Source organism: Genypterus blacodes, unplaced genomic scaffold, assembly GCF_046128005.1.
Source record: "Genypterus blacodes isolate CSIRO-AG114 ecotype Tasmania unplaced genomic scaffold, CSIRO-AGI_Gbla_v1 ptg000053l_1, whole genome shotgun sequence".
Lineage (NCBI taxonomy): Eukaryota > Metazoa > Chordata > Actinopteri > Ophidiiformes > Ophidiidae > Genypterus > Genypterus blacodes.
In genome coordinates, this window is record NW_027466865.1 from 592,965 (window position 1) to 618,781 (window position 25,817).

The 25,817-nt window shown below is 47.3% G+C and overlaps 1 protein-coding gene across 3 annotated transcripts; it reads right to left on the reverse strand.

Annotated features, from left to right (window-relative positions):
- Positions 1-719: 719 nt before the first annotated feature.
- On the reverse strand, positions 720-25,284 carry gnb1l (guanine nucleotide binding protein (G protein), beta polypeptide 1-like). Of its 3 annotated transcripts, XM_076150652.1 has the most exons (9): positions 25,210-25,284; positions 24,401-24,491; positions 21,602-21,668; positions 17,578-17,753; positions 17,335-17,460; positions 17,074-17,236; positions 14,929-15,021; positions 7,947-8,162; positions 720-1,938 (listed from the first exon to the last, which is right to left on the reverse strand). In XM_076150652.1, the coding sequence occupies exons 4-9, from the start codon at positions 17,685-17,687 to the stop codon at positions 1,660-1,662; spliced, it is 987 nt and encodes a 328-aa protein (XP_076006767.1). In that variant the 5' UTR covers positions 17,688-17,753; positions 21,602-21,668; positions 24,401-24,491; positions 25,210-25,284; the 3' UTR covers positions 720-1,659. The 3 variants fall into 3 exon arrangements, with proteins under 3 accessions (XP_076006767.1, XP_076006765.1, XP_076006768.1); XM_076150650.1 differs by lacking the exon at positions 21,602-21,668 and having other exon boundaries at positions 24,399-24,491; XM_076150653.1 differs by lacking the exons at positions 21,602-21,668; positions 24,401-24,491; positions 25,210-25,284 and adding an exon at positions 18,148-18,228.
- Positions 25,285-25,817: the final 533 nt, after the last annotated feature.

Genomic DNA, 25,817 nt, shown 5'->3' on the forward strand with positions numbered 1-25,817 from the left:
TGGATTCAAGCAATCGACCCTTAAACCTTAGGGACAAACACAGATTCTGGCATAACAGAATCCTACTTGAATTAAACAGATGCTTCAACATTTCCAATCGTGAATGTGTTGTGAAGAGAATAATGGTGAAACAGGAGGGAAGCAGCAGTGCAACACAGCTTTTCTCTTTCCTGCTCTGTGACGTGTCAGACCTGTTAAGCACGAGGAGCTCCAGGCTGAGGTCATCCCAGGAGACCACAGCCTTTATGGAGCAGAACGTCCGCGAGCCGTTTGAAGGCCCGGCCCCCGGCGCCGGCCCCTGGTTGCGGAACACATGAGCTCCCATGCTGCTCATTGACTCACTGAGATATTATTAGAGACAGTGGACAGAAAAACAACACCTCTCAATGTTCTCTGGGACTTTCACAACAAGACCTCCAGCCCTCTTCATGACAAATGTCATTTTCCTAAGGAGACATCTGTATTTGGCATTACGTGTAAGGTAACATTAGAAATCAACAGCTGCAGGAGCCTCTTTTAACATTAACTACTATGCAGACGGATACTTATTTCCTTTTGGAGCCTTTTCCACCTGAGCGTGATGGATTTAAGTTGAGTCCTAGGTTCTACATGCATGACATTTTGTGTAATCAGAGTATGATAAAGACATCCATTGAGGGCACACATGCAGATGTTTATGTGCCCCATATAAATCACATCATCTAGGCTTTACTCAGAGTCAATGGTTTTATTGCTTGAATCGGACAATAATCAAAGTTTTAACATGCATAATAACATATTGACTCTTTACTATAGAGTGTTGATGAGCTTCTTTACTGGACCAGTAAAGAATTGTGTGTTCTCCATGTGTTGGGTTGTGTCTTGTTGGGTTGTGTCTTATTTGACACACAGCTCAGCTCGGCTCAGGTCAGGTCAGCCCCGAGCGGCCATGTTAAGCCTCCATCTGATAGAATAACACCACCGGCTTACGCAGCGATTCAGGCGCAACTTATTCCTTAAATTCAAGGTCGCCGGAGCGAATCTCCCTGCAGACGAGTCGACACAATCACGGCTTCACAGAGCAGCTTTGGCAAACAGCGACTGGCCAAGTAAAAGACACATTAGGCCCTCGGTCAGACTGAACAGATAAACAAACAGGCAGTGTGTTTAAATGTTGTTCAAACTTAAATTACACTTAGATCAAGTCGACAAATGTCACAGAAACGCCACAATTTCACTGAATTTCCAAAGGATCCATGGATTGTGTTCCCGTCAAGGATCCACTGTATCTGCTATAAGTCCAGTACACAAAAATGGATGTATATTTTCCCAAAAAATCATGAAACTTTGTTAAATTTGCTTGCGTCCTGCTTTCAGTCGCCTCTGGATGTATTTCCTGACCCTGATTATGCAATATATTGTTTATACTGCCTGTCAAGCTCTGTGGATTGATTTGTAAGCAAAACCGGACACATTTCTGGTGACAGCTTGATTTGGAATCCAGTCAGTCAAGCTGAGGCAAATGAATACTTAAGGACTTTTAGTTTTATCAACCAACACACTTAGCAAAGTACAACTAAATGTCCCGGAACAAAACAAAGCACCCACAGACTGCTGCTGTTTTTGTGGGACCTCAGTTTGGGCCACAGTACAGATGGTAGGGAAGCACTGATGGAGTGTTCAGCCGGTGTCAGCACCCTGGTTGTAAATGGACCACAGGCTGATCCTCTGGTCCTTGGATCCAGCAGCCAGCAGTCTGTGTTTGGGGTCCTGGTGGTCAGAGAAGGCCAAACTTAGCACCATGTCAGTGTGATGCTGCAGCACCGCCAGTGGTCGCAGTTTCTTCCAGCCGAACACTCGCACCCTGTGGTCCCAGCCGGCCGACGCCAGCAGCTTACCGTCCCCTCTGACGCACAGTTGGGAAACCCCGGGATTGACCAGTGGCACAGAGTCCTGGAGCTGCAAACACCACAACGGAGAAGAGGCTGAGAATCTCCACAGCTGTCCGTAAAACACACATACCAGCAATCTGCCTGTGTAAAACATTTATACACAAGCTGAATAGCAATAAGTACTAAAGAATGTCACTGAAAGGCAAGGATCAGCACTTTCTTGGTGGTAATCTACGTCTATGAAATCCATTACTAAAAACAAACAGTTACAAAATAACAAAACAAACAGACAAATTCATTAGGTCAGCCAGTTAATCAATCACTGCCGTCTGAGGAGAAGCGTGTCCAAAACAAACAGCTAGAGGGAGAGCATCAGCTGATCCGATGACTGAGGTCCAAGCGGAAGGCGGGGACGTCTGCTGAACCTGGCCGCGTCCACTCCTGGGACTCAATCGTCGGCCATAAAACATTACGGCACGAGGGTGCAGGCAAATCTCTCGGCGTCCCTCTATTTGGTTTGGGGTTAGGGAGGCCTGCTCTGGAGGCACGACGGGGCTCGAGTTTCCTTTGTCACATTTCACGAGAGAGAGAGAGCCGATCTCGCTGAAATGCTTGTTTGCAGAGGCGTTGTTGCTCTAAGCACGTCTGATGAATTACATTTGCATTGAAAGGTCCGGTCAGCGGGAGAAGAGACCTGATAAATACGCGGCTGTAATGGCTGCCTGCTAAAGATTAGCCACAGCTCGCTCTCTCTGTGATCTACAGTGTCCCTGGGCCTGTATCAATCTCTGTAAAGGGGTAACATTCTGACATATTATAATAAATGGCAGCTAAGCTATCATGATGGCTGTGGCAAAAGCATTCCAGGGGAGCGAACGTGCTCTTCCTGTGGGCTGCAGACCTCTGCTGGATCAGTAAAATGGGACGCAAACATCTGGACGGGGGAGCCAAAATCAAACTGGACAGCGTATAATTGACTTCATAAGTCGTGTCCAGTGAGACTAATGGCCCTGGATGGGAGGAGGACGCTGGAGAATTTATCTGCGTGCTCCTGTTCCGGGCTGGAACCGTCCGCGAGCTGCATGTGGAAGATATAAGCCAGGTACTCGCAGCCCAAGTGGATAAAGTGGAATGTGAGGCGGAGAGGAATGTCATTGATCAAAATGGAGCGAGGAAGCTAAATTCAGACCAGGCAGCAGTACCATTCCTCTTATTAATAGCTTCTTTTTCAAAGTAATCAGCTCAGCATTGCTGGTACCAAAGGCGTGAATAGTGGAGCTGCTGGCACCAACGGGTCGGATAGAACAAAACAAAGCTCCTGGGGGGGTGACAGATTGTTTGGAGTCCTGTTATTACCTCAAGAAGTTGGTATGCCCCGACTCCTCTCCATCTGGTTTGCATTACAGGCCTGATAATGATGGGTTTAAGTGTCTATTTGTGTTTGTTTTGCTTCCCTTAGTTTGTGTCAGGAAAAGGCATTTGTTTCATTAAAGGGTCAGCCGTGACGCAGCTAATGGCTAATCAGGTAGTAATGGTCATTCAGCAGGGGCGGCAAATTGGATTTTACTTTCTCCCAGCCTGAGAAAGTGGAGGGAGCATTGTGGGAAAAGCCTACGGGGGGGAAGTCCTGTGCCGGGTTTTCCAATTAATGCTGCACTTAAGTAGATATATTGGTTCCTACGTTGCACAAAGACATTAAACCTCAGTTTTGACTCGGAGTAAAGCAAGAAATCATCTCAATCCTCATGTGGAGACCGAAAAGGCTGTTTCTCACCTAGTTTAGACATTTATATACTGTACAAATATATTCATACAGTAAGCCAACACCTTTAAACAATGCTTAATGTATATTTCTAAAACTAATTATTGTGTTTAGATCTTGCTAAAATCTTTACCCGCTTAAGTATTACAATTAATGTAATGATTGTAAAGTTCAGGTTTTAAACACAGCATCTGTCCCAGCTCATCTGTTTTGAGTTGGAAGGCTCCAGTCTCTTTCATAAGCTACATTGTTTTAATTACATGTTTCCCGGCAGTGCTGTTTTTGTTTTTTTCCGAAGCGCCACGCCAACGCTGAACGCCTCGCACGGAAACGCCGCTCATCTCCACACCGCGTCATTAGCCAGGACTCCATCTGTAATGAAATCCATTAGCTCTAACCTGGGGAGTCTTGGCTGCTTTAGTCGACGCCCCATTTTTCTTCTTCTTACTATCTCATCATAGACGGAATCCATCTTTGGGCTTCATCACTCATTTTTTTGTTTGAACACTCCTTCCTGGCCTGTGTTCCAGCATGCATGCAGACACACTCTCTCTCTCTCTCTCACACACACACACACACAGCAGGGCCGCTGTCTATATGCCAGTTTTCTCAGCTGTTAGAGGGCTACCAGCTCTGCTCAGCAGCTGGGCCCACAACTCTTTCTCTGGGCTGCGGCGGCTCCAACGCCAACCCCCGCAAATGAGGATGAAGAGGAGGCGATCAAAAGGAGCGTCCACTTGGCAGATCTCATTCAAGCATCGCTCTACTCCCCCCCGCCCCCCGCACACACACACCTCTTCCCCTCGGTCTTGGCACCCGTCTCGCCGTTCGCGCTGATCTACTGAAACGTCCCATCATCGCTCACTCACCCGAGCCTAGCGGCGGCGAGGCTTTTCACAGGTATTTCTGACACACCCTGTCCCTGAATCACACAGCGGTAGGGAGATTACAGGCTTTTGTCACCTTGCCTGTCAGAGCTTGGCTCAGGCTGACGGGAGATGGACGTGTTAAACAGGTGAGCAGGCCTATTCCGAAAAAAAGAGGGGGGGGGGGGGGGGGGGGGGGGGGGGGGGGGGGCTGTGTGTGAAATGAAAATAAAACAAACGACAGCCGTAATGTCAATGACAGGCAGCTCATTCATCATCGGAGCTGTGATTGAAGCCGTATATCAGCTGTAGATTGAGGTCGGGCCTTATCTGACCTCACCTGGCTTAAGTTTCATGATATTCAGGCCGTCTGAACTGGATCACTGTGGACCTTTGAGTGGACCCGTATATATTTTTCTATGATCTTTTTGGTTTCTTGTGTTTATCGTCTCTGATCTTAACTTGTTGACCTTCCTTGCTACAGTGTCTACATTTTTACTGTGACATTTTACTAAAAACACATTTGCCTGCATTAATACAGATGACTCAAGACTAGGTTGCTATGGAGACACACTTCAACACCAAGGATTGACCTAAGGCCCCCGTCTCAAGGTCGTCATTCCATTATGGCCTCTGGAATCATGAACAGCTCATATGAAATTCCATTTGATTTTAAATCAGAATAACAGCAGCTAAAATAATATCTTTCAAATCTGCGAGCACGGAAACCACAATTTGTAAATTCAACGACTTTTCCAGAATTTCCACGATCATGTGAAGCCTGATGAAGACAGAATTCAATTCAGAATGTCCATCTTCCCAGCATGTGGGAGTCGATGTCGGCGTTTTTGTTTCTGTTTCCGGTTCTATGGAATTAAAGAGAACCTTTTCGGCTTCTTTGTGATATTGCTTGAACAAACTTGAGTGCTGTACAGTCTGAGCGCCCCCTGGTGGCAGAGTCATCGGACTAGCTGAGCGACCGGAGAATTCCTGTTTCCGTACAGGTGAGTTAGGGAGAAAGCTGGAATATTTGTACGTTCTGGTGAAGAAAGCAAACGAGGAGCTCCGGCTGTCATCAGCCTCGCTGTCAGCCATGCTTGATCTCCTCTGCTAATCTCACTCTGTCTGTACCTGCATTCTTTTTCGTCAAAACCACGACCTCCACCTCTCCCTTGCTTTAAGAGTAACCCGTCAACTGCACCTGTCAATACATTGGAGTGTGTGTCCACCTATAGCTTAACGGCTCGTAAGCCTCCACACCCACGGCCTCCGCAGTCTCGGCTTGACACATTTGTCAAAAATGTGTGCGAGCCGGACAGGACAAAAAAAAAGAAAAGACAAAGATGATGCCTCCTTTTGACGTGGCAGAGATAGCAGGCCGGGCCGGTCAGACGTCAGATAAAAGCCTGTGGGAGCCATGTGGGGAACATTAACCTTCACTCCTCAGGCTATCTGTCTTTATCTGGGCTTGATAAGCTGCCTTCACAGCCTTTCCACTCCACTAAATCATAACCGCGCTGCGTTGTGTCACGTTCAGTTTCTGCTGCCGACTCTTTGCCAGCTCCGCCGCTGTAGCTGGCGGCGGAGGGTAATTTGTGGGGAAGTGGGATGCTGTGGGATGCTGTGGCACTTACGGCCTCCTCAGCCTTTATTGCAGCCTCCCACTGTGAACTACTGTTCCCTTTACTGCAGATGTGTTTTTTGTTTGGCTAAAGGGGCCTCCAAGGTTTTGATATTTTTATTACCTCTCACGGGTCGTCCATCGTCCGGCAGGTCTCTCCCCTCCCCCCCCACCCCGTCCCCCTTTACTGCTGCTACACAAAAATACTTTTGTGGGAAGAACCGGGGATAGCTGTCTGGACGTCACACTGAGCTGCACTTCGGGATAATTTAAAAGCCCCCGCTGGATCCTTTCCTTCTTCTTGTGCTTTTTTCCTGTCGTCTTCATCCTGGATTACACGCTGAATCAATATTTTGGTCCTGGAGCCAAATAAACCGAATAGCCACTCTCCCCTCCTGTTTTTGGTATATTGAATCAAATCCTTTCGTTGTGTTTTTCTAGACGTGTTTTCGGGGTGAGAAAGCGAGGTCTTCGCAAATATTTCTAATCCGAGCATTCATTTGTGAAAAAGCCTCGGAAAGAATAATACGTCTTCCCCGAGCAGGAGGGTACGATGTCAGCCTCGGGTCCCTGCGCTAATTCATGGGCTCTGGCTGAAAAATGGGGGCATTCCCTTTTGCTCATGAAATCAACAGAAAATATAGCTTCAAATGAGGCGTTCAGAACTCTGAAGCATTGGCTGCATGGGAGATGAGTTATGGCACAGGGCTGAGGCGATCTCTTTTGGTGTGTGTGTGTGTTTCACCACAGATTTAAACTACAGAACCTAAGAAGAGGCTCTGGCAAAGACTTTAGCTGAGACATTAGGCCATTCCAGTGTGTGTGTGTGTGTGTGTGTGTGTGTGTGTGCGTGTAGCTGCATGTAATAGTTAAAGGCTGTACACTGTGGTTTGTACTTTATTATGCGCTAACAACTGCTGCTAATTCCCCTAAACTGTGATGGTTTTGTCTTTTATTCCTAAAGGTGTTGGGTGTTTTGTTCGTATGATCCAGGCCCGCTGTGAATGTGGGTGGCAGCAGTCTGACAGCAGCAGGCCTTTGGCCCCTGGCCCTGCCAACGCTGTGTAACCAGCAGCTGATTTATGGCCCCCGGAGCCCCCGCCAAGCCCCCACTGAGCCCCTTCCTCTTTGGCCCCTGATGTTTTCCAAAACAGTCTGGAGAGAAAGGCAACACTCCTCTCCTGCCATCTCCACTTTTACAATAATACACCTTCTGCAACGCTCGCGCCGGTGACGCAGTCTAACCCCGCGGGCAAAGTTGGACGGTCAATTTACGTCACCTGACCCTGACTCATAACCTACATCTGACCCAGTTTAACACTTCACAAGATTCTACCACCAAGAAGTTTAATTCAGTGTTATGAAATTGATGATTTCTACCACATATAACTTTATTTTAATACTTATGTCATCTGATTCTGTGGGAATAGGTTTGTATGGGTTTGTAGTGATGTATAAACATGCCCTGATTGGCGTTTTGTTGTTGTTGCAGGTTAGTTGTTAGTTAGGACCTTCAGTGTCATTGATTGAGCCACATGGACATTATAATGTCTATTATAGTGATTATTATTATTATGTTTATGTTATAATTGATAACAGTCCAAGTAAGTCCAGTCCAGTAATAGTGTAGTACTATATTACAAAATGCTCATTACCCTGAACAAGATGGGACTTCCAATGGGTATTTTTGGCTGAAACAAACTGATGTCCTATGGTACGACTTTAAAATGATCAAATGATCAATGTATCATACCAAATTAAAACAAATTTCAGTACATTTCAGTCCTGATCAGTGACAGTGATTTGACTCTAAATTCTCGGCTAACCTGCAGATTGTTCTGTCCATCCAACACCCAGGGGGCGAGCTTCTTTTCAGAAGAGCCTGATATGCCCTTTAGACGTGCGGGGTCAAAGGTCAGACACATGACGGGCTCAGGGTGGGCGGCGATCTTGCTCAGCGTGGACCTCTGGGTTACATCCCACAGCAGGAGGGAACCGTCCTCGTATCCAGCCAACAGGAGGGGTCCGGGACCCGAGTCTGGCTGGAGGGGAGGAAGGAGAAGAGGAGGAGAAAGACAGTGAGAGGAAAAGAGTGAACACAGAGTGGGAGTGTGGGTCGGATGTGAGATGAGAGCTGTATGGTAATAACCACGGAAACCACAGAGTGTAGCAGGGAGCTGAGCGGAGCAGGGGTTATCGTGCTGGAAGCTCCCGCTGACACCAGGAGAGACGCTGTGGGCTCCATTCGTCAGCCGGCTGCTCCCTCTTCCCGGCGCTCCATTACACCACTCCTCACTTTACTCCTCATTCATATTGCTGAGCCGCAGGCCTCGCTGCCGGCACTGATAAATACAGCCAACTAACACACTGCAAAAAATACCACTGCTTCAAAACGCTCTGTAGATACAAACACTGAAGAATATATGATGTAGAACTCCATTAACCTTCTTGCTACTGTATCTACTGTGATACTTTCACAGATTAGTTAGTATTTTTCATTTTTACTTCGTCATTGTTCTCGTCCACACAGTACATTTCATACTATGATATTGTAATATGGAGTATTTGATTCAAGGCCAACATATCAAATACAAAACCTCCATGTTGCCTATTTGAGAAGAGAATCTACATACAGAGAAGTGGAACTATAAAGACAAAACAGAAGTAGAGAAACTATAGAACAGAAGACATTAGAAAAGGACAATAAAGCAAATAAAGATCCGGTAAAAATCACCCAGGTTGCTATGATTTATGCCTACAATTCCTTGGCGTCATATGTTAGCAAATTAATAATGTCAACAAAGGCTATGAGTGTCAGATCTGAATCAATATTTTGTTCTCTGCACCTGCCTGGATTTTTTTCAGTAAGATCTGTCAAGTGAAGTTTATCTATATGATCTATATATTCCCAGTATCCACAAAGTCTCAAAGGTCTGTACACACACAGGGCAAATCACATCTCTCTTGAAGGACGAGGAACAATTCCTAAAATACATAGTACGGTAGAACAAATGGAAGAAGGAGGAGGGACAATTCAGAGAGAGAGAGAGATAGAGAGAAAATTCCGCCTCAAAATCGAATCCACTTCCATCCACATACCATTAGTCAGGCGAGCCCCAGAACCCGGTCCAGTGTTAACAACTGGTGAAGCCATCAAAGTAAATCTTTCAAAATCAGAGAAAGTTGGAAATGCAAGTTTTACAAAACGCCGTCACAAAAGAAACCAGGTGCACAAACAGAGACTGGACACAAAACCAAAAACCGCACAAACCTCTGCTAAATATATGTAGAGCAGCCACAAGCACACACCGAGGATCGCTCTATGTAAACAAGAGAGAGGTACGCCAGCGTTCACGAGCCAGGACCGCACCGTGATGAAACGCTCTGACAAGCCGTATAAGTTTCATCCATTCATCTGGCTCTGAGGCTCATGCCAGTCTGGAGTGTGATGATCCCAGGCCAGATGGGAGATGAAATCCCTTTTAGCGTATTCTGGGTCTGCTCTGTGGTCTCCTCGCCACCTGGATGAGTCGGCAGGATCTCCCTGGGAAGGAATCGACACCCTGACCCGGACCTGGGAGTGAACTGGGAGCTTGTGTGTGTGATCTGGTTCTTTCAGTCTCTACAGAGCTAAAGGTAAGATGCAACCCTGTGCAAGTACCAGCTATTAAATCAATACCATGGAAAAGTGAAAACCTGCTGACACCAGCAGCCATAAAAGGCTGTGACCTATGACCTACATCACCCACAAAGCCTCCCTCCTGCCGTGGACTGGGAGCACGGCGACGGGAGTCGTAGATAACCTTGCCGTCAGCTCGCCGGCTGTGCGCAGGAATACAGTGAGCTTGTAAATCACTTGAGCCAACGAGAACATAAAGGTGAGCTGATAAAAAGGGAGCACTTCATATATCACTGCAGCACTGCGGGGAAGGAAGAGGAGGCGCCAGGAGGGAGCGAAAAGAAGAAGATGGAGTGGAGGAAGACAATCATCCCTCTTTCCTTCAATCCCTCTGTATGAATCTTGGACCGGCAGCACCTCTTGTTAACTGAACCACGCCGCTTTGCATTCGCCACCGCCTCAAACCTTATTGGGACGATAAATGAATTAAGTAGTGGGCGACTTTGTTGCTGTTTGAATTGTGATCGTTTCTGTGTCTGACTCGGGGGCGATAAGTAAAAACACGTACTAGGGACTGAATGCACATTTTGATTAAATTGGCACTCAGACTGATGGCTAATATGTAAAGCTTTTACGCTAAACCTTGTATTTAAAGTGCAATCAGTGGAACAGCAGGATGGGTTTTGGATCATCTGTGAGTACACACGTACACGGTGTGTATCTCCTCTGCAGCTACAGCAACGTGCCCTGCAGGAGCGGCGAGGGAGAGAAATCTTTTCCATATGTGCGAAGAGGCCGCCACTGCCATCTTTTCATCCATCTTCGAGCCCTCCTCTCGCTGGACGCTCCACATTTCTCTTTCTCTGGCACTAAACAAATGATACGAGTCGTGTATTCCTTCCAAACACGTCGGCGAGGACGAACACGGAGGGATTAGAATAACAAATAAAAACAAGTGAAAATCAGTGGCCCCTGCTCGCCACCAGGGCCTGGGCTAAGCGTTCCAGGCTGGGGGCCCGCCGTGGCCCTTTGCACTTCACTTAAGTGTAGGACCTCCTTGATTGATGATGTCATGGGTCGGAGGTCAGGGAACCCTGGGTAGACACCTAATTCATTATATCCTCCACAGGCCTTTCTACAAGAGGGCTCTCTGCTGGAGTGGAGCTGAGGCTTCACCAGGAGATTCATCACACGCAACCAGCTGGAGAGACAGATGGGAGGGAGAGAGAGAGAGAGAGAGAGGGAGAGGGAGAGAGAGAGAGAAGGGTAGGATAGATGGGCGGCCAAAAGAGAAAGAGAGAGACACCGACACCCTGAGAGAGAGAAAGAAGGGGGGTGGGGGTCTTCTGTAGTGTATTTTCATTGGTTGCACTATAAATGAATAAACAAACAGCCAAAGGTGGAAGTCAATAATCGTCAAAAATCTGTTTGCAGCTTCATAGTTTTGCTCTTGGCTGATTTAAATATATCAGAAGTTTGTGTTACATTTGCTGAAATAACAATATTTTACCAAGGAAATCCAAATGTTTCCTTCCTGATAACCTCTGCCCTTGGGTCAAAGGTCAGGTCAGCCAGCACGGCCTGCAGCACCGCTCCTGAGTGTGTGGATGAACTCAGGATCTCTGCCTGACAAATCACCAGCCGCAGTCAAGAGACGACTCTGGGTTTGTGTGTGTGTGCGTGTGTGTGCCTGTGCCTGTGTGTGTGTGTGTGTGTGTGTGTGTGTGTGTGTGTGTGTGTGTGTGTGTGTGTGTGTGTGTGTGTGTGTGTGTGCGCGTGCGTGTGTGTGTGTGTGTGTGTGTGTGTGTTGCAGTGCCTGTAGATGCAAAACCTTCAGCGATACCAAGCTGACACAAAAATCACAGCTAATCTTTGGGAGCTGGACCTTTGAATCCACATCCTCTTTCAGTCTCTCTGCCTCCCTGTTGCAATGTAACATTCGTTGTGGATACGCCACAGATCTGGACGGAGGTTTGATTACTTAAGCCGCCATATGACAAACTACCCAGAAATACAATAGCAGCAACGGCAACACGAGCGTGCAAGGAAATGTATTTTCAAGATCTACAAATCTGGCAAAGTGAAACAAACAGGTAGCTGAGGCCCGATTTGGAGAATCATGTTAAAGATTCTGGACTTCTGGTCAGTGGGCTAAAATCACAAGATGCCGTCGGCGTCTTCAGTTATTCCGCGTGAACTTAACACTCAACACCGATGAGGTCACATGACTACGTTTGTCAATACGGGAGATGAGATCATTACAGTTCAGATATTTGAGAAATGCATCGCAATGTATTTTTTGGTTGTACACTTGTGCTTTTCATGAGGAGGAAAGTGAAAACTGCGGCAAACAAAAACTTTCAAAGACTGGGAACAACCGAGGGAGCGCCGGGCCGTTTGCTGATGTGGCCACCGCAGGCCCCAGGCAGGCACGGCTCGCACATAAGGAACCAATCCCTGCCTCCGGTTTGCGTCCCGGTCCGCCATGATGTCATGGCCACGAGGCGGCGAGGTGATGAGCTGAGAGTGATGGATATCTGTATAGGAACATTTCCTTTTCCCCGCCAGCCTCTGTACACATTAAAAGCCTCGCACATCATACATCACCGCTGTCCCCGCGGCCGAGCCCCCGCACCCACGCACAACAAACCCAACATATGGAGGCACTTTCTGCCTCCACGCACGCTGCGCCGCTCGCTCCATCCACAGAATATTCACGGATATCGAGCGGCGGGCCCGAGCGGAATTTGGCTGAAAGGGAAGCGCCGAATTGAGAAGAAAGTGAAGTTTAACACAGCATTTAATCTTTTCCATAAACTCCAGCGGAGAGGAGCAACAGGCCCGCGATAAATCTGTTGGTGGGTCTGTCGAGGGACGATAATCGCCTCTCTTCTCGAGTGCGGCAAGTAAAGAGGGAGGGATGAGATAGGACTAGCAAAAGACGGAGAGAAGAGAAAGTCGTGTCAGTGGCTCTGTGTGTGTGTGTGTGTGAGTGAGAGGTAGGATGAGTGTGTCAGCTGTTGCCTCCTGCAGTGTGAGGTTAAAGAAACAGCGGGGAGCTTATGAGGAGTTGACATGAAGGCAAAGCGCGTCCTCTTTCTACTGACTGATTGACAGAAAGTGTTGGCAGCTTGTGTGTGTATGTGTATGGGCGAGGGGGTTACACTCGCGCTCCAGTCAGGCCTGACGTTTTGAACCTGGCCCCATCATGTAACCCAACAGTACTGCCCGGGTCCAGCCACACACGACATGTTTTGAATCTGAAGCACGACTAATTGAATTCAGAACGACGTCCCAATTTGTCTTCGTACAATCCTCATTCTAAACGCTGCCATTTATTTAAATACACACAAATGTGAGGACAGCTCCAAATGACGGTAACGGTACTGTGCCTGAAGGGTACTGAGGAAATGACAGTAAAGTCAGTTTGATGTTAGATCGTGTTGATCACTGCTGAAGAGTTCTCATCTCATATCTGTTCACATGGAACAAGACGACAACACTTAGACCATTTAACAAGAATGCAGAGTAAAGTGGCATCATATGAAAGAGAATATTCACAGTTCTGTTTGAATCCAAACCACCAAGAGGAGAGACTGGAGATGATGTTTAACTGTTATCTGATTTGTGCCTGACCGAAGCCTGACATGCATCTTAGAAATGAAGGCGGAGTCTGAATGAGCCAGAAATCAAATATCATCCTGTATTCTATGCTCTCTCTCTCAGACACACACACACACATAAGCTATTCAGTCTTTTCCCAGCGCTTGGATTTCCAGTCACTCAGTCACTGTAACAGATGAAAATGCTTTGGCCCTGAGAGGAATCAGCCTGAAATGATTTAGAATCACCTGGACCCTTTGAAGTCAGACAGCTGCCTGCGCTGTATTACACTGATGTTAGATCATTGATAATTATGTTTCCTGGTAACACTGGTTCATAAATCAGACGATGAAAGGTCTGAGAGCAAACCAAACTAAACGAAACACACAACCAGTGCCGACGTTTCTGTACTTCGTCGTTCCTGCAGCGACAACAGCACCGCGGAAAAAAATGATTTTAATTCATAAAGAAAGTGCAGGACACGCAGCTGGCCGGCTCATACTGTCCAAATACCTGCTTGTTATGTTGGCACTCCAGGGACACAGAAGTATGAACAAGTAATAAATGTTGCTTTGGGTGATGCAGAAGTTACTGTCACACATCCACGTTGTTTTCCAATCAGATCACAGCTCATAGCGGGACGAGGAAACTCGTTTTGTCAGCGCAATAATGAGAAACTCATTTAGTAAACAACATCAAATAGTCAAATCTTTAAAACAGTACTCAGGCCTCTTTACCTCACGCTCATTATGTTTACATGTGCTCCATGCTCTCAGTGCCTGCATGTACTCTGATTAAGGCAAAACATGTAAGTAAGATGTATACAGGAAAGACACGCGACTAACACGCAGCTCAGATGTTTACACGCCGCAATGAATTCATCATTAAATAATAAATTGTGTTTACGTGACGTTAGAAAAAACGTTATTGCCTTAATTGCAGTAAAAATGGAAGTTTTAGCGTCGATGTAAACCTGCTGACTGAAACAAATACTGTTTTGATTGCCGTTGCCTCAAACCCCCCCCCCCCCCACAATTTACCATTAAAATGATTACAGGGTTTAATTATCGGGTGGAAACAAAACATTGAACAGCATTTTGTACCAAGCGGCGAGTGAGCCTGTGTGTGTGTGTGTCAGAGTGGATGTACAGCTGCAGGCTGATATATGGCTGTGAACCCGCTGCCCCCCCCCCAACACGCTCTAATTACAGTGTCACGACTCGCTGCCAGCTGAGAACAAACGCTCGGAAAAAACGTCCCAGTGCGACTTGTCAGGGCTGTAAATTATTCGCCACGTCTCACTTCTGCACATCCGTTGACTTATCTATTATTGTATCTTGTCCACGGGCACCGGTCCAATCGGCTCGTAACAGGTAAGAGCAGCAGAGGCATATGGTTTGAAATGAGGAAGAAAAAGAAGGAAGGGGCGCTGCTGCTGCTGCTCTTGATAATGGCTGCCAGGAGGAACTAGATTAACTGGGTATGACGTTGGACGGACACGTGGGTGATCCAGTTTAGGTTGAGGGTGGAAATATTGCATCGACTCCCATTAAAGATCAGGGGAGAGGCGACTGTTTGGTGCCTACCTGCCACACTTTGACACACATGACCATCCCCAGCTTGGCGTCGGGGACCAGGGTGCAGACCGGCGTCTTACTGGCCAGCTCCATGATCTTGATCTGCAAAAAGCATACGACAAGTCACTATGAGGGCCCCAAGCGTGCCAACACACATGCCAGCACGTGTCATCCCTTGCATTCTTTCCGTGCGTCAGGACGCAAGCCACGGTTGTAGGCATTCCAGTCTACTCACTGACGCTGCGATGTCTGTCACTATGGCGTCAAAGCGTTTATCAGTCTTTAGTTTAAGTTATTAATCTCACGCTACACTTGCATAAAGAGAAGTTGTTGGTTGTTGTGCACTTAGTTCTCACACCTTTAGATACTGATGAGGACAAAGTGTGACACGCCATTGTTAATGAGAGCAATTTAGCAATTCATCCGGGCGCCATCGCCTGTCTGAGGCGTACCGGCATGATGACTGCCTCGAGGGGTTACGAGACAAACGCTGACAAAATGTTTCCCAGCCCCGCAGGGTCTCGGCATGAACGCCACCATCTGCCTGTGTACGTGTTATGATGTCTGCTATGATGTCATGGGAATAGCGGACCGGATCAAAGATGAAGAAGCGTTCAGAACTACTAGAAGATCTTTGCCAAGTCACAGTTTGTTTTTGTCTTGTGAATGAATGAAGTTGCGACCTGAATGTGCGGCGGCGGCGGCTCAGGACCTCCGTGATCACCGTGCCTCCTACCAACAGGAGAGCACATCCATCAGCGCGGAGCAGCTGCCCCCCCCCCACGCAGCCCACGACACATCCAGCTATAACGCCTGACCTCATGACATGAAGAGTGTTTTCCTGCACACACTGGCACTGATTCTGATAAAATACACATCACCTAATGAAGCCAGTGATAGAGTGTGTGCCTCTGTGTGTGTGTGTGTGTGTGTGCCTACATTACTACCAAAAGTCATGGCTTCCACTTCCTCTGTGCTGATTATCGGCGTATTCATCCTCATTAGCTCTCAGATTAAACATCCCTTTAAGGAGCAATCTGTATTTTAGCGCCACACCACATCTGTCCTGCATGTTTACAGCTTTGGCGTCCTGACACAGAGGAACCTCCCCACGCCTCAGGTGCTCTGCTGCTCTTGTGTGGCACCAGACTGCCCATAAATAAAACAGCCACGACTCTGCTTTGGCATACCGCCGTAAACAGTGAACACGCCTCAGCTGGGGAGGGAAAATGTTTTGTTTTCTTGTTTGTGTAACTTCTGATGCACTGACCCGACTCTCTGAGGCACAGAACTGCAGAATTGTGGGGAAATGTATTTGCATGGGTGTTTCGTTTAAAGATGTGTGATAAGCATCTAGTTTGGCCAATGAGCTCACTGGCAGGGAGACAAAGATGATCAAATCGACTGTTGCCTGTTTCGTCTGCCTCCTATGTGTGTATGTGTGTGTGTGTGTGGGTGTGTGTGTGTTTGTCTGTGTCTGTTGGGACAAAGGCATTATTGAGGTGCTGGGCGTCACAGGCGCCCTGATGCCTGGCCTGCCGGACTGAGGTTAGCGGAGGCACGTTTGGCCGGATCAGGTGACCGCTCCGTCCCTTTCAAGCGCGGCTCCTCCACAGCGGAGTGAGTAATATGAATCTGGAGGCAATAAAAGGACGCTGGGTCGCTGGCGGCCTCCTGCCCATCTTGTTTTACCGCACAGAGACTGGCGCTACACAGACCACGCTGAGTTTATGAGCGTTTGTAAAGAGACGACCGACGTGGAAACGCTGCGGTTTAATTCCACTGTAACACAGTGTGATGCACCATTAAAGCTGCAGGACTCACAATGTGAAGAGCATGAAAGTAATGTACAACGCTGACACGCTGGGCTTGATAGTGAACCTTGTGGAAACAGGAGCAGCTTCCTTGTGCTAAAAAGCCTCAAGGCCTTTACATGCCTGAGTAAATGATGTACAAATGCATAATCATACAGCTTATGAATGATTTATTGCTTTACTCAAAGGACTGAACATGCATGTTAACGTACTGACAGGAAGATCAAAACATCAAGCGTCAACTTTTATGTAAATCAACTATCAACCGCATTTGCACATTTAACCAGCATAGGACACTGAAGTCTTAATAAGCGTCAGATCAGGTTTGTTCCTCACCGACCTCTTGTGTCTGCGCTCCAGGACAGGCCAGCAGGCGGCTGGCTGGGCCCGTCTCCAGCAGGGAGCACTGGCAGAAGCCCACACTGCCCGTCCACACCGAGTCCGTCACCTCACTGCGACCTTCGCTCAGGTCCCACAGGCAGACCCGCATGTCCCGACCCTGACTGGTCCAGCAAACAGAAAGAGGGACACGTAACACAAAAAGGACACAAAGTGAGACAGCATATGGGTTAGGTAAGAACATGGAGGTCGTCATACTGACCTGATGAGAACATCTGACGACTGCAGTGCGCTGACCCAAATGACCGAGTTACCAGAGTGGCCCTCTAGAACCTTCTCAGCCCGTCTGGAGTTCAGGTTCCAGACATGGATGGCACCTTTCCCCGACCTGCCCAACACAACAGGCCAGTTTACGAAGGAGAAGTATAACATTAAAGGAATCATGCGTACAAACACGCTGTGGTTATGATCGACAATTTAGGAAGACGCTAAATCTTTGAGTCACCCTGAGAACAGGAGGGGGGCGTCCCTGTGCAGGCATCCGAAGTGGAGGGCGTTGAGGGCGCCGCCGGCTCCTCTCAGGGTGAAGACAGGGGACGGAGGGGGACGAGACATCGCGGGATCACAGGGTCACTGTGCAGACGGGAAGGAGACCGCAGAACTGCATCATGAAATCACCTGCTGCAAGAGAGAGAGACAGAGAGAGACAGATGACTTGGAAAATTCAGTGATTTGCACAATGTGAAGTGAATAAATTGAGGGAAACACTCAAATGTTAAAGAAAAATATCAGGTTGTGGAAAGTCTGGGACATGTTGGCTTCTGATCGTAACATCGCGTGTCAAGAAACGCTTCATTCGCGTCACATAATTCAGTGGAAAACAGCCAGTTTGCATTTGAACCTTGCCAAAAAACCTGAATGGCGACACGAGTGCAACAAGAGCATTCACACCTCTGACGGGTAAAGACACCAACATTTCTGATCACATGTTGTCTTTGTAAACACCCTGAGCAAAGCCGGACAGAGATTCTCTCAGCTCTACCTGGGAGCCTTCACACCGAAATCAGCCGCTTACCTTTAATGCGCCGTCTGTATTTTCTCTATTGTTACTGGCTACAAAACCCCCCGTGGCTGTTGGGCGCACTCTGCCTCTTCCTCCTCCTCCTGGGCTACGTGATAACACCTCTCTTACTCAATACGTCATAAATCAGGGCCTGCGACAGCTTAATTACAGTAAACAGCGGGGAGATATGGGCTTCTCACTCCTCCTCCGACCGGCAGCCGTTGTCCCAGAGGCAGAGAGAGCAGCAGAGGAAACCCAACCGACCGCAGGTATGCAGAGAGGAAGACAAACATCAGCGTCACTTCAGGACTCTGTAATTGGCTGCCTTGTGTTCTAGGCAAATCGTACCAAAAACATGACATATATCCTGCTTTATTGTATTCCCCCATGTTTGTAGCGTCATAGGAGGAGCTTTTCTTGAATGTTGGATCAAAGATCAAACACAAGATGGAGAGAGCTCTACTGAGTCTCCTAATCGTGCGATTGGCTGATGGAAGATACTAACAAGAGAACACAGCGGAGCAACAGATCCTCATGGAGGCGACAAAGCTTCATGTGCATTAAAGACAACACAAGCAAACATAATGGCTGGAAAAAGGTGACAGAGAAATTAAATATAAGTCGCCTCTTTAATGGTGCACGGTGTTATTGTCTGCAGTCGCCTGTTATTATGGTGTTTAAATGATGCTCTCATCCTTCATACCGCTCCACGCATTGTTTCTCTTCATTAGGTCGTGATCATCATTCATGGCTTTGTTGTATAAAGTTAATGAGACGCTCGGGATCCATCATTGTCCCCTAACAACTTATATATTAACATCTGGTTCGTCTTTGCATCTGCAGCAAGACGGAAAAGGGAAATTCAAACTTGAGACGGAGCAAAGGAGCAGAACTTCCGGTTTCCATCTCTCACACATACACAGTCAACGCGATTTGTCATAGACTGGAAACATTGTGGGTTTTTACAGCTTCAGGTTTGGATCCAAAACTTTACTACAACCCCAAACTCCATCCTCATTTAGCTGGGAGCCATTTACTCATCACACACACACACACACAGACACAAGCACCCCCTCCTCTACTTTTACTTATCAAGGCCGCCTGAGGCCGGCGGGGGGGGGGGCTGAAACCGGAGCCCGAGGCATTCAGGAGCAGCTCATTTCAGGAGGTTAGTGGTTAAATTGTCCATGTGAACCGGTGAAGCGGAGAGGCGGACTGCTGGCCGGCCCTCCTAATTAAGGACATAACACCACAGTCTGGAACGCCGCCGTTCCATCAGACACAACACGCTCACTGTTACAGATGCAACCTAACTCCAACCCCAAGACTCAAAATCTGTACAGAACAATATTCAACTACGGCTAAAACACTTTAAACGCTTGGTCGAGGTGGAGTTTGTGTTGAATTTGTGACACTGCAATGGAAACAGACTTTGGGACTGAATGTGTACGTAGGTCAAGGGCTTCATGTCAGGGTTGAGTGTGATCCATGAGGTGTTTGCGTACAGAAGTCTGCAGCGTCTAGTGAGGAGCGAATCAGAAGCAAAGAGAGAAAACTCCTCATTGATCAGATGGAGGCGATATTGGATATATGTACCTGTGTAACTGTCGATGGAAACACGACAAACAATAAAGTTTTCCACCTCTGGCATTCCATGTGAGCTGATCTCGGCGTGCACACAGCAGCAAAGCCTCTGGCCTGCAACTGTACTAACTTGTTTTTGTGAGCTATGAAGAAAATGGCCAGGCAAAAATGTCAACAGTGTTTTGTGAGGGTCGATCAGTTAAGCTGCTGCTCTGCTTTGAATGGGTGGGTAAGGCCGCATTCCTAAAATGGAGCCCTGCATGTGTGTGTGTGTGGTTGAGTGTGTGTGACAGGGGGAGGCTAACCCTGATAACAGGTGGATTAAGCGCCCCTCATTGTCCTTCAGCAGCAGACCTGTGCGAGCTGTGACTCACACACACGCTGCAGCCTGGAAATGGATATTTTCGCCGTCTGAAGGGCCGACCCGCTAGCTAGCTAGTGCGGCTCGCCGTCAATCACAGGCGACAGTGACTGACGAGGGCATGGGGACAGGAAGGATGCGTCACCGGGTGCAGGAGGCATGTCAAAGATGAACTAATTATTGATTTATTAACTGCTGTTTAGAGTTTGGGGGGGGGGATTCTTGAGTTAGTCAACAAGTTAATAAGTTAAACTGGCAGTGTTTATTATATTAATTATGAATTAAACATGGAGCAGCGTTCCAGCAGCTCATTCAAGACAATCTTCTCTTTGGCCCTCGCAAAACGCACTGTACTTGTGTCATCATCCATCATAACTCCCAAACAGGAAGTAAGGCGCTACCCGTCACGTCCTTCATAACTAGCAGCCAAGTCGGTTTCCTTCACATGTTGATTTTATTAAGAAACTCACCACCCAAAACCTTTGTGATCATTTTTCAAATAGTGCAACACACAGGTCAAAGGAAGCACGAGTGTCTTTAGTAACTTCTGTAATCTCTAGAGAACTGACCAGAGACTCTGAAGCCTAATCTGATGGAATGGTGACGTTAGAGCGACATCAGTGAGTTCTCAGATCACCGATAGTCAAGGTGATTCAACAACTGATGAAGGAAACTGCTTATAATCTGCATGTCTGCTGTGCCGGGTCGGGGACTTCCAAACCTGCGTCCAGTCTTTGAGGACATGGGTCACTTTCCTCTGTCACTACTTCCTCTGTTCCTTCTGTATCAGCATTTCCAGCCCCTCAACTTCCCCCGACAATGGATCTGTTGTGGCTGCTGCCGGCGAGCCGCCCGCAAACCCAAATACAAACAGTCAGGCAGCTCATGCGGGATAAATAAACAGGCCGGTGGCAGGCTGTCACTCAAACCTATTTACAGGGACCCTTCAATTGTTTCACGCTAACACAAGAGAGCAAACAAACCCGCCCGTCGCTGGTCCAGATTCTATGTTTCTCGTCAAAACACGTCTCTTGCCCACACTGGAGGACCTGCGGGAGAAGCTTTACCAGACAAAGACAAAGACAAAGTCCCCCCAAGGACAAGTGAATTCTCCTCTTCCATCAGGTTTAATAAAGCTAAGAAGCTTTGATAGAGCGATGGAGCCAGAGATAACCAGAGCGGCTGAGTGGGTTCAGGGCTGCTCCATTACTCCTCGTCCTTATTAGCAGGGCCGCACATAGGAGGTATGCAGGCGGTGTTGGTAAGTGAACAGAGACAGAGGTACATGCAGGGATAAGTTCTGGACGGCGGACGTGTTTGTTTGTTTTGAATGAAATTAAAGCATGACTTGTCGATATTGAAGCAGCTTTTCTAGCATACTGGCTTCAATCTACTGCTTATTAGACACGTCTACGGGGGGAATAACCTCACAAGCCGATCAGAAGCCTCCACCGAAATGAAAGCGTCCGCGTCCGTCACATGGACGGGCGAGTAATAAATCAGACTGAATGATTAATATACCTGAGGCTGGTTTAGGGGGCGGTGGGAAGAGGCGAGCGAGTGTGGAGGACTGAGGCTCCTGCCGGCCCTGTAACAGATAAGACAGCTCTGGGTAATCTGACTCTAAGTCTGTGGATAAAGGCAGTTTGTCTCTTCTTGGGCCGTCTGTCCACACCTCGCTGGTAATTAGGGCCTAATTATGAGAGAGAGGTCCGCTTCCCCTTCATGTTATTAAATAAGAGCCAGCCTAGTCCGCCAAGGATCTTTCAACACCGGCAAGGGGCTGGCGACCTTCAGATCAAACGCAGCCACTATCTGTGCACCCCCCCCCCGCACCCCCTCGCCACCGCTGCGCATATGAGCGCAGGAGGAGGGAGGGAGGGCACGGAGAGAGAGCATTGGTTATGATATGGGCCATCAAAGTTTTTTATGTGTGGAGGGGTCCCGTTCACATTCCTGGCCTGGTGTCATGTGATCGTTGCTGCCCCCTGCCCCCCCCCTTGTCAAATTGAACCATTCATAAATAAGAGCAGACAGCGAGGGATACGCTGATCACAGGGAGGGTTTATGATGGGAGCTTTATAGTGCCCAGCTTCACAGGAGCCATTATGGAGGCATGGGAGCCCCAGATCCCCCCCCCCCGCTACCGCCGTCAAATATGAGATCTGAGCCGCACGATGAAAAACTGAAAGTAGATTACACATAACTCAAAGGGAGCGAGTCCATTCTCGTCAAAAGCCGAGTCCTGACCCATCCAGCAAGATAACATTGACAAAAGACTAAAAAAAGAACTTTGTAGTACTTTGACAAATCCCAAATCCCACCACATCATCATCATCATCATCATCGGCTCTTTATCAAACTCACCGGCTCTATGTTAGCGTCTCTCTGAGGTGGCACGTCCAGCTGGCAGGCTGGTGGGGGCACAGGAGGGGTCGCGATTTGTACTTTCTGCATTTGTGTGTAAACAGTCCACATGGCGTAAAAGGTGTCAACGTGGACTCCGAGCGAACGCTCATAAATTGTGTCCGCACCAGATAGAAGTGACGAAAACTCAATGATCAAGGGGACTTCCATGTGTTCCATGTGAGAGGAGGATAGTTACTGCCTTTTACCAGAGAATGTGCTTCAAAATCCACATGAACAAAGGGACAAACGTGGGGCGTAACAACTTTTTGTCGAGATGTACAGAAGAATCTCTCTGCGATTTACTACTGCAGGTGACTGCAGATGCGATGCCGACTGACATTGCATGCAATATCGGGCTATACAAATAAAATTGACTTGACTTGACTGCCAGAATGAACTTCGTAGAAAGAAATTTACAGACTGTATACAGGCACTGGGACACAATTAGTTTCCTAAATGCAGGTCAGGCGAACTCCAAATGACCCAAACGTGTGAATGACTTAGTCTGTGATCACCTTGTTACCTCCAACTCACCAGGACCCCACACTGGATGTTAGGGGCCGAGTGGATATAAACAGCACCGAGTGTGCAGCCAGTGGACTTGGTTCTGTCTGTGTCCTCTAGTCACTCTGCTCTTTATCAAACCCAAGAGCCTTATCTACCATTTCCCTGCTATTTACCGCCTCTACGTCCATAACTACGCTTTTCTACCCTGCCCCTCCCCCACACAGGGTGTCGAGATCGAGCTGAGGAGGAAACAAACGTGTCAAACGGAGAGCCAGGTCCATTATAAAATACCAGTTAAACAAACAACACGGGAAGGGGGCGAGGAAGACACACGCCCTTTATTGTGTCTCGGTGGGGGGATCTGGACTGGATAAACAGCCCAGCATCAGATAGAGGCCGAAGTCAGACACAAGTGCGCCAACACCCACTGTCAGTCAGGGATCCAGCGAGCGGGAAGAGGCGGCATTGTTTGTGTCAATGGCGTGAATGCTAAGCAGGGACTCCTGCAGATAAGGGCTCAATGCCTTGTGGGTTTCATTGATGCAGGCACTGATGGAGGGTCCTGATTTAGGAGGTCCTGACTGTGGTCAACAGGTACCGGCGGGCTTATCTGTTTGTACTATCGCCCATTTCCTCCACGAGGTCATTTACCTGGACACTAGAGGATAAAGGGACACAAGAGGGCTGACAGCTCGAGTGTCATCATATGTCAGCAGACCTCTGGGGCGTGACGGCCTGTGGATCAGTGGGGGATTTTGCTGTCCACCCCAAGATCTGCTGACAAGTTGATGTCTATTTAGCCAAAATCCCAATAAGACAACATGCAAAAGGAGGTAACACACACTGATAAAAACAAGATGCTACACTTTGTCAAACAGCACAGCGCCCCCCCTCCCCCCCACACCCCTGTCATCTTCAGCCGCGCGATGAGTGACAGCCGCAGGAAGACAGAGTGATGAGTGTCGAAACTGCACTAGAGACTGAGCGCAAAGTACTGAGAGCCGGCAGACAAAGAGCAGAGTTAAAAACTGAAACCAACACAGTGTCATAATAATGTGTCCAAATTATTACTGCTACTACTACTACTTGTTTGACCTATATATTATGGTTCTGTTGGCTGTGTTCTATCCTTTGCTGCTGTGTCACTGTGAATTTCCTGGCCTGGGGACTAATAAAGGACCATCTGCTCTTATCTCTCATCTAGTCTATCACAGGGCTGAGACAGACAGACAGAATGACAGAACGACAGAATGACAGGCAGGCAGAGAGACAGACAGACAGACAGACAGACTCTCTAACATGGTGAACAGAGAGCTGTTTCATGACATTTCTGAAGTTTACTGCAAAACAAATCAACTAATCATCTTACATGTATGTAAACACACTAATGATTCATACTCACACCTTTGGGCCATTCAGAGCCTCGGGTTTCGCTCACTCACACGTGTTTGGACTGTGCAGCATGCAGACATGAAGGGACCCCGGGATCTTGTGGCTGTGGGGTGATATGGACACATCAGTGTGAGAGCCATCATGCATCTGACCCACAAGCATCGTGCCCTTCAAACACCCGTCAACTTTTCCCACTGGCTTTGACTGTAATGGTGTAATCGAGGTGTTAACACGACTGAATGTGTCAATTAGGAAACGACTACAAACTATTCTTTATCTCAAATAAAGACTGTGTTCTAATAATAATAACACATACAAACACTATTCTAACTTCTGCTGTTTATGGATCCATTTAACTGTAATCAGAGGAATGCATAGTGACGTCACGCTACCTTCAGCTTTGTGTGCATTTTCACTTATGAGCATTTTGAATTAGATTTGCATTGAATTACCAAGGCTTTTTTCCCCAACTGCACTAAAATCGATAATTTGATCGATTAGTTGATTGATTTTATATGAGCTGTATGGACTAAATCACGGCATAATGTTTTAAAGTGAGTTTGTCGTGGACTGCGTTATGTTTATGAAACCGGTTTTCAACTGACAGGTACAGCAAAACAACTAAAATATGACATTTATACCTTTACAATATCTCAAAATCATGTATGAGAACATGTGTAAGCCGAGTGCAGTCGTGTTGACATTGAGTTTAGCGACACAGTGCAACTATTAGCGATACACGCGAAGAGCGAGGATAATCTGTATCACAAGCTGAGGACGAAGAGAAAGCACAAGGGCAGAGACACAACTGTGCAAAATACCATTAAAGTGAAACACCGGCGGGAAGGAGGAGAAGAGAAGCTGAGCCCGGAAGATGAGAGGAAACAAAACAAGCGCCAGTAGACATGAAGGACCCCTTTTACAGGAGGGAGTTGACCGTGAACATGCCTGAAAGGAAAACAGAAATGAATTCGAATATCTTTGAGGTATTGGTGAAATAAAGACAAATAAGCACACATACATAAAGTAAACAAAGCTAACACGGAATATATCCACAATATGACGATATTTAGGGCAGGAGTTAAACATAATATCAGCTGTAGGGCCAAAGTCATTGCTGTGGTGGTGTTGATTCTGAGTCTGTGACTTGATTCCACATCACTGCTTATGAATGCTGTCATTTTATTACAATGATAATAAAAAATATATAATAATACTTTTGTTATAATAATACTTTTCATTTAGGACATTCAAAGGAAGCAAAGTGGAGCCCTAATAGCAATTAAAATCTAAATCCCACATAGATGAAAGTTAAAGATTTAAGATACTTTATTCTAGTCATTTTGCATGCAATTCACAGCAATCACATACAATTGATATTTGTCTTGCACCCCCTACATATCACACACACAAACACATGCACTAAAAG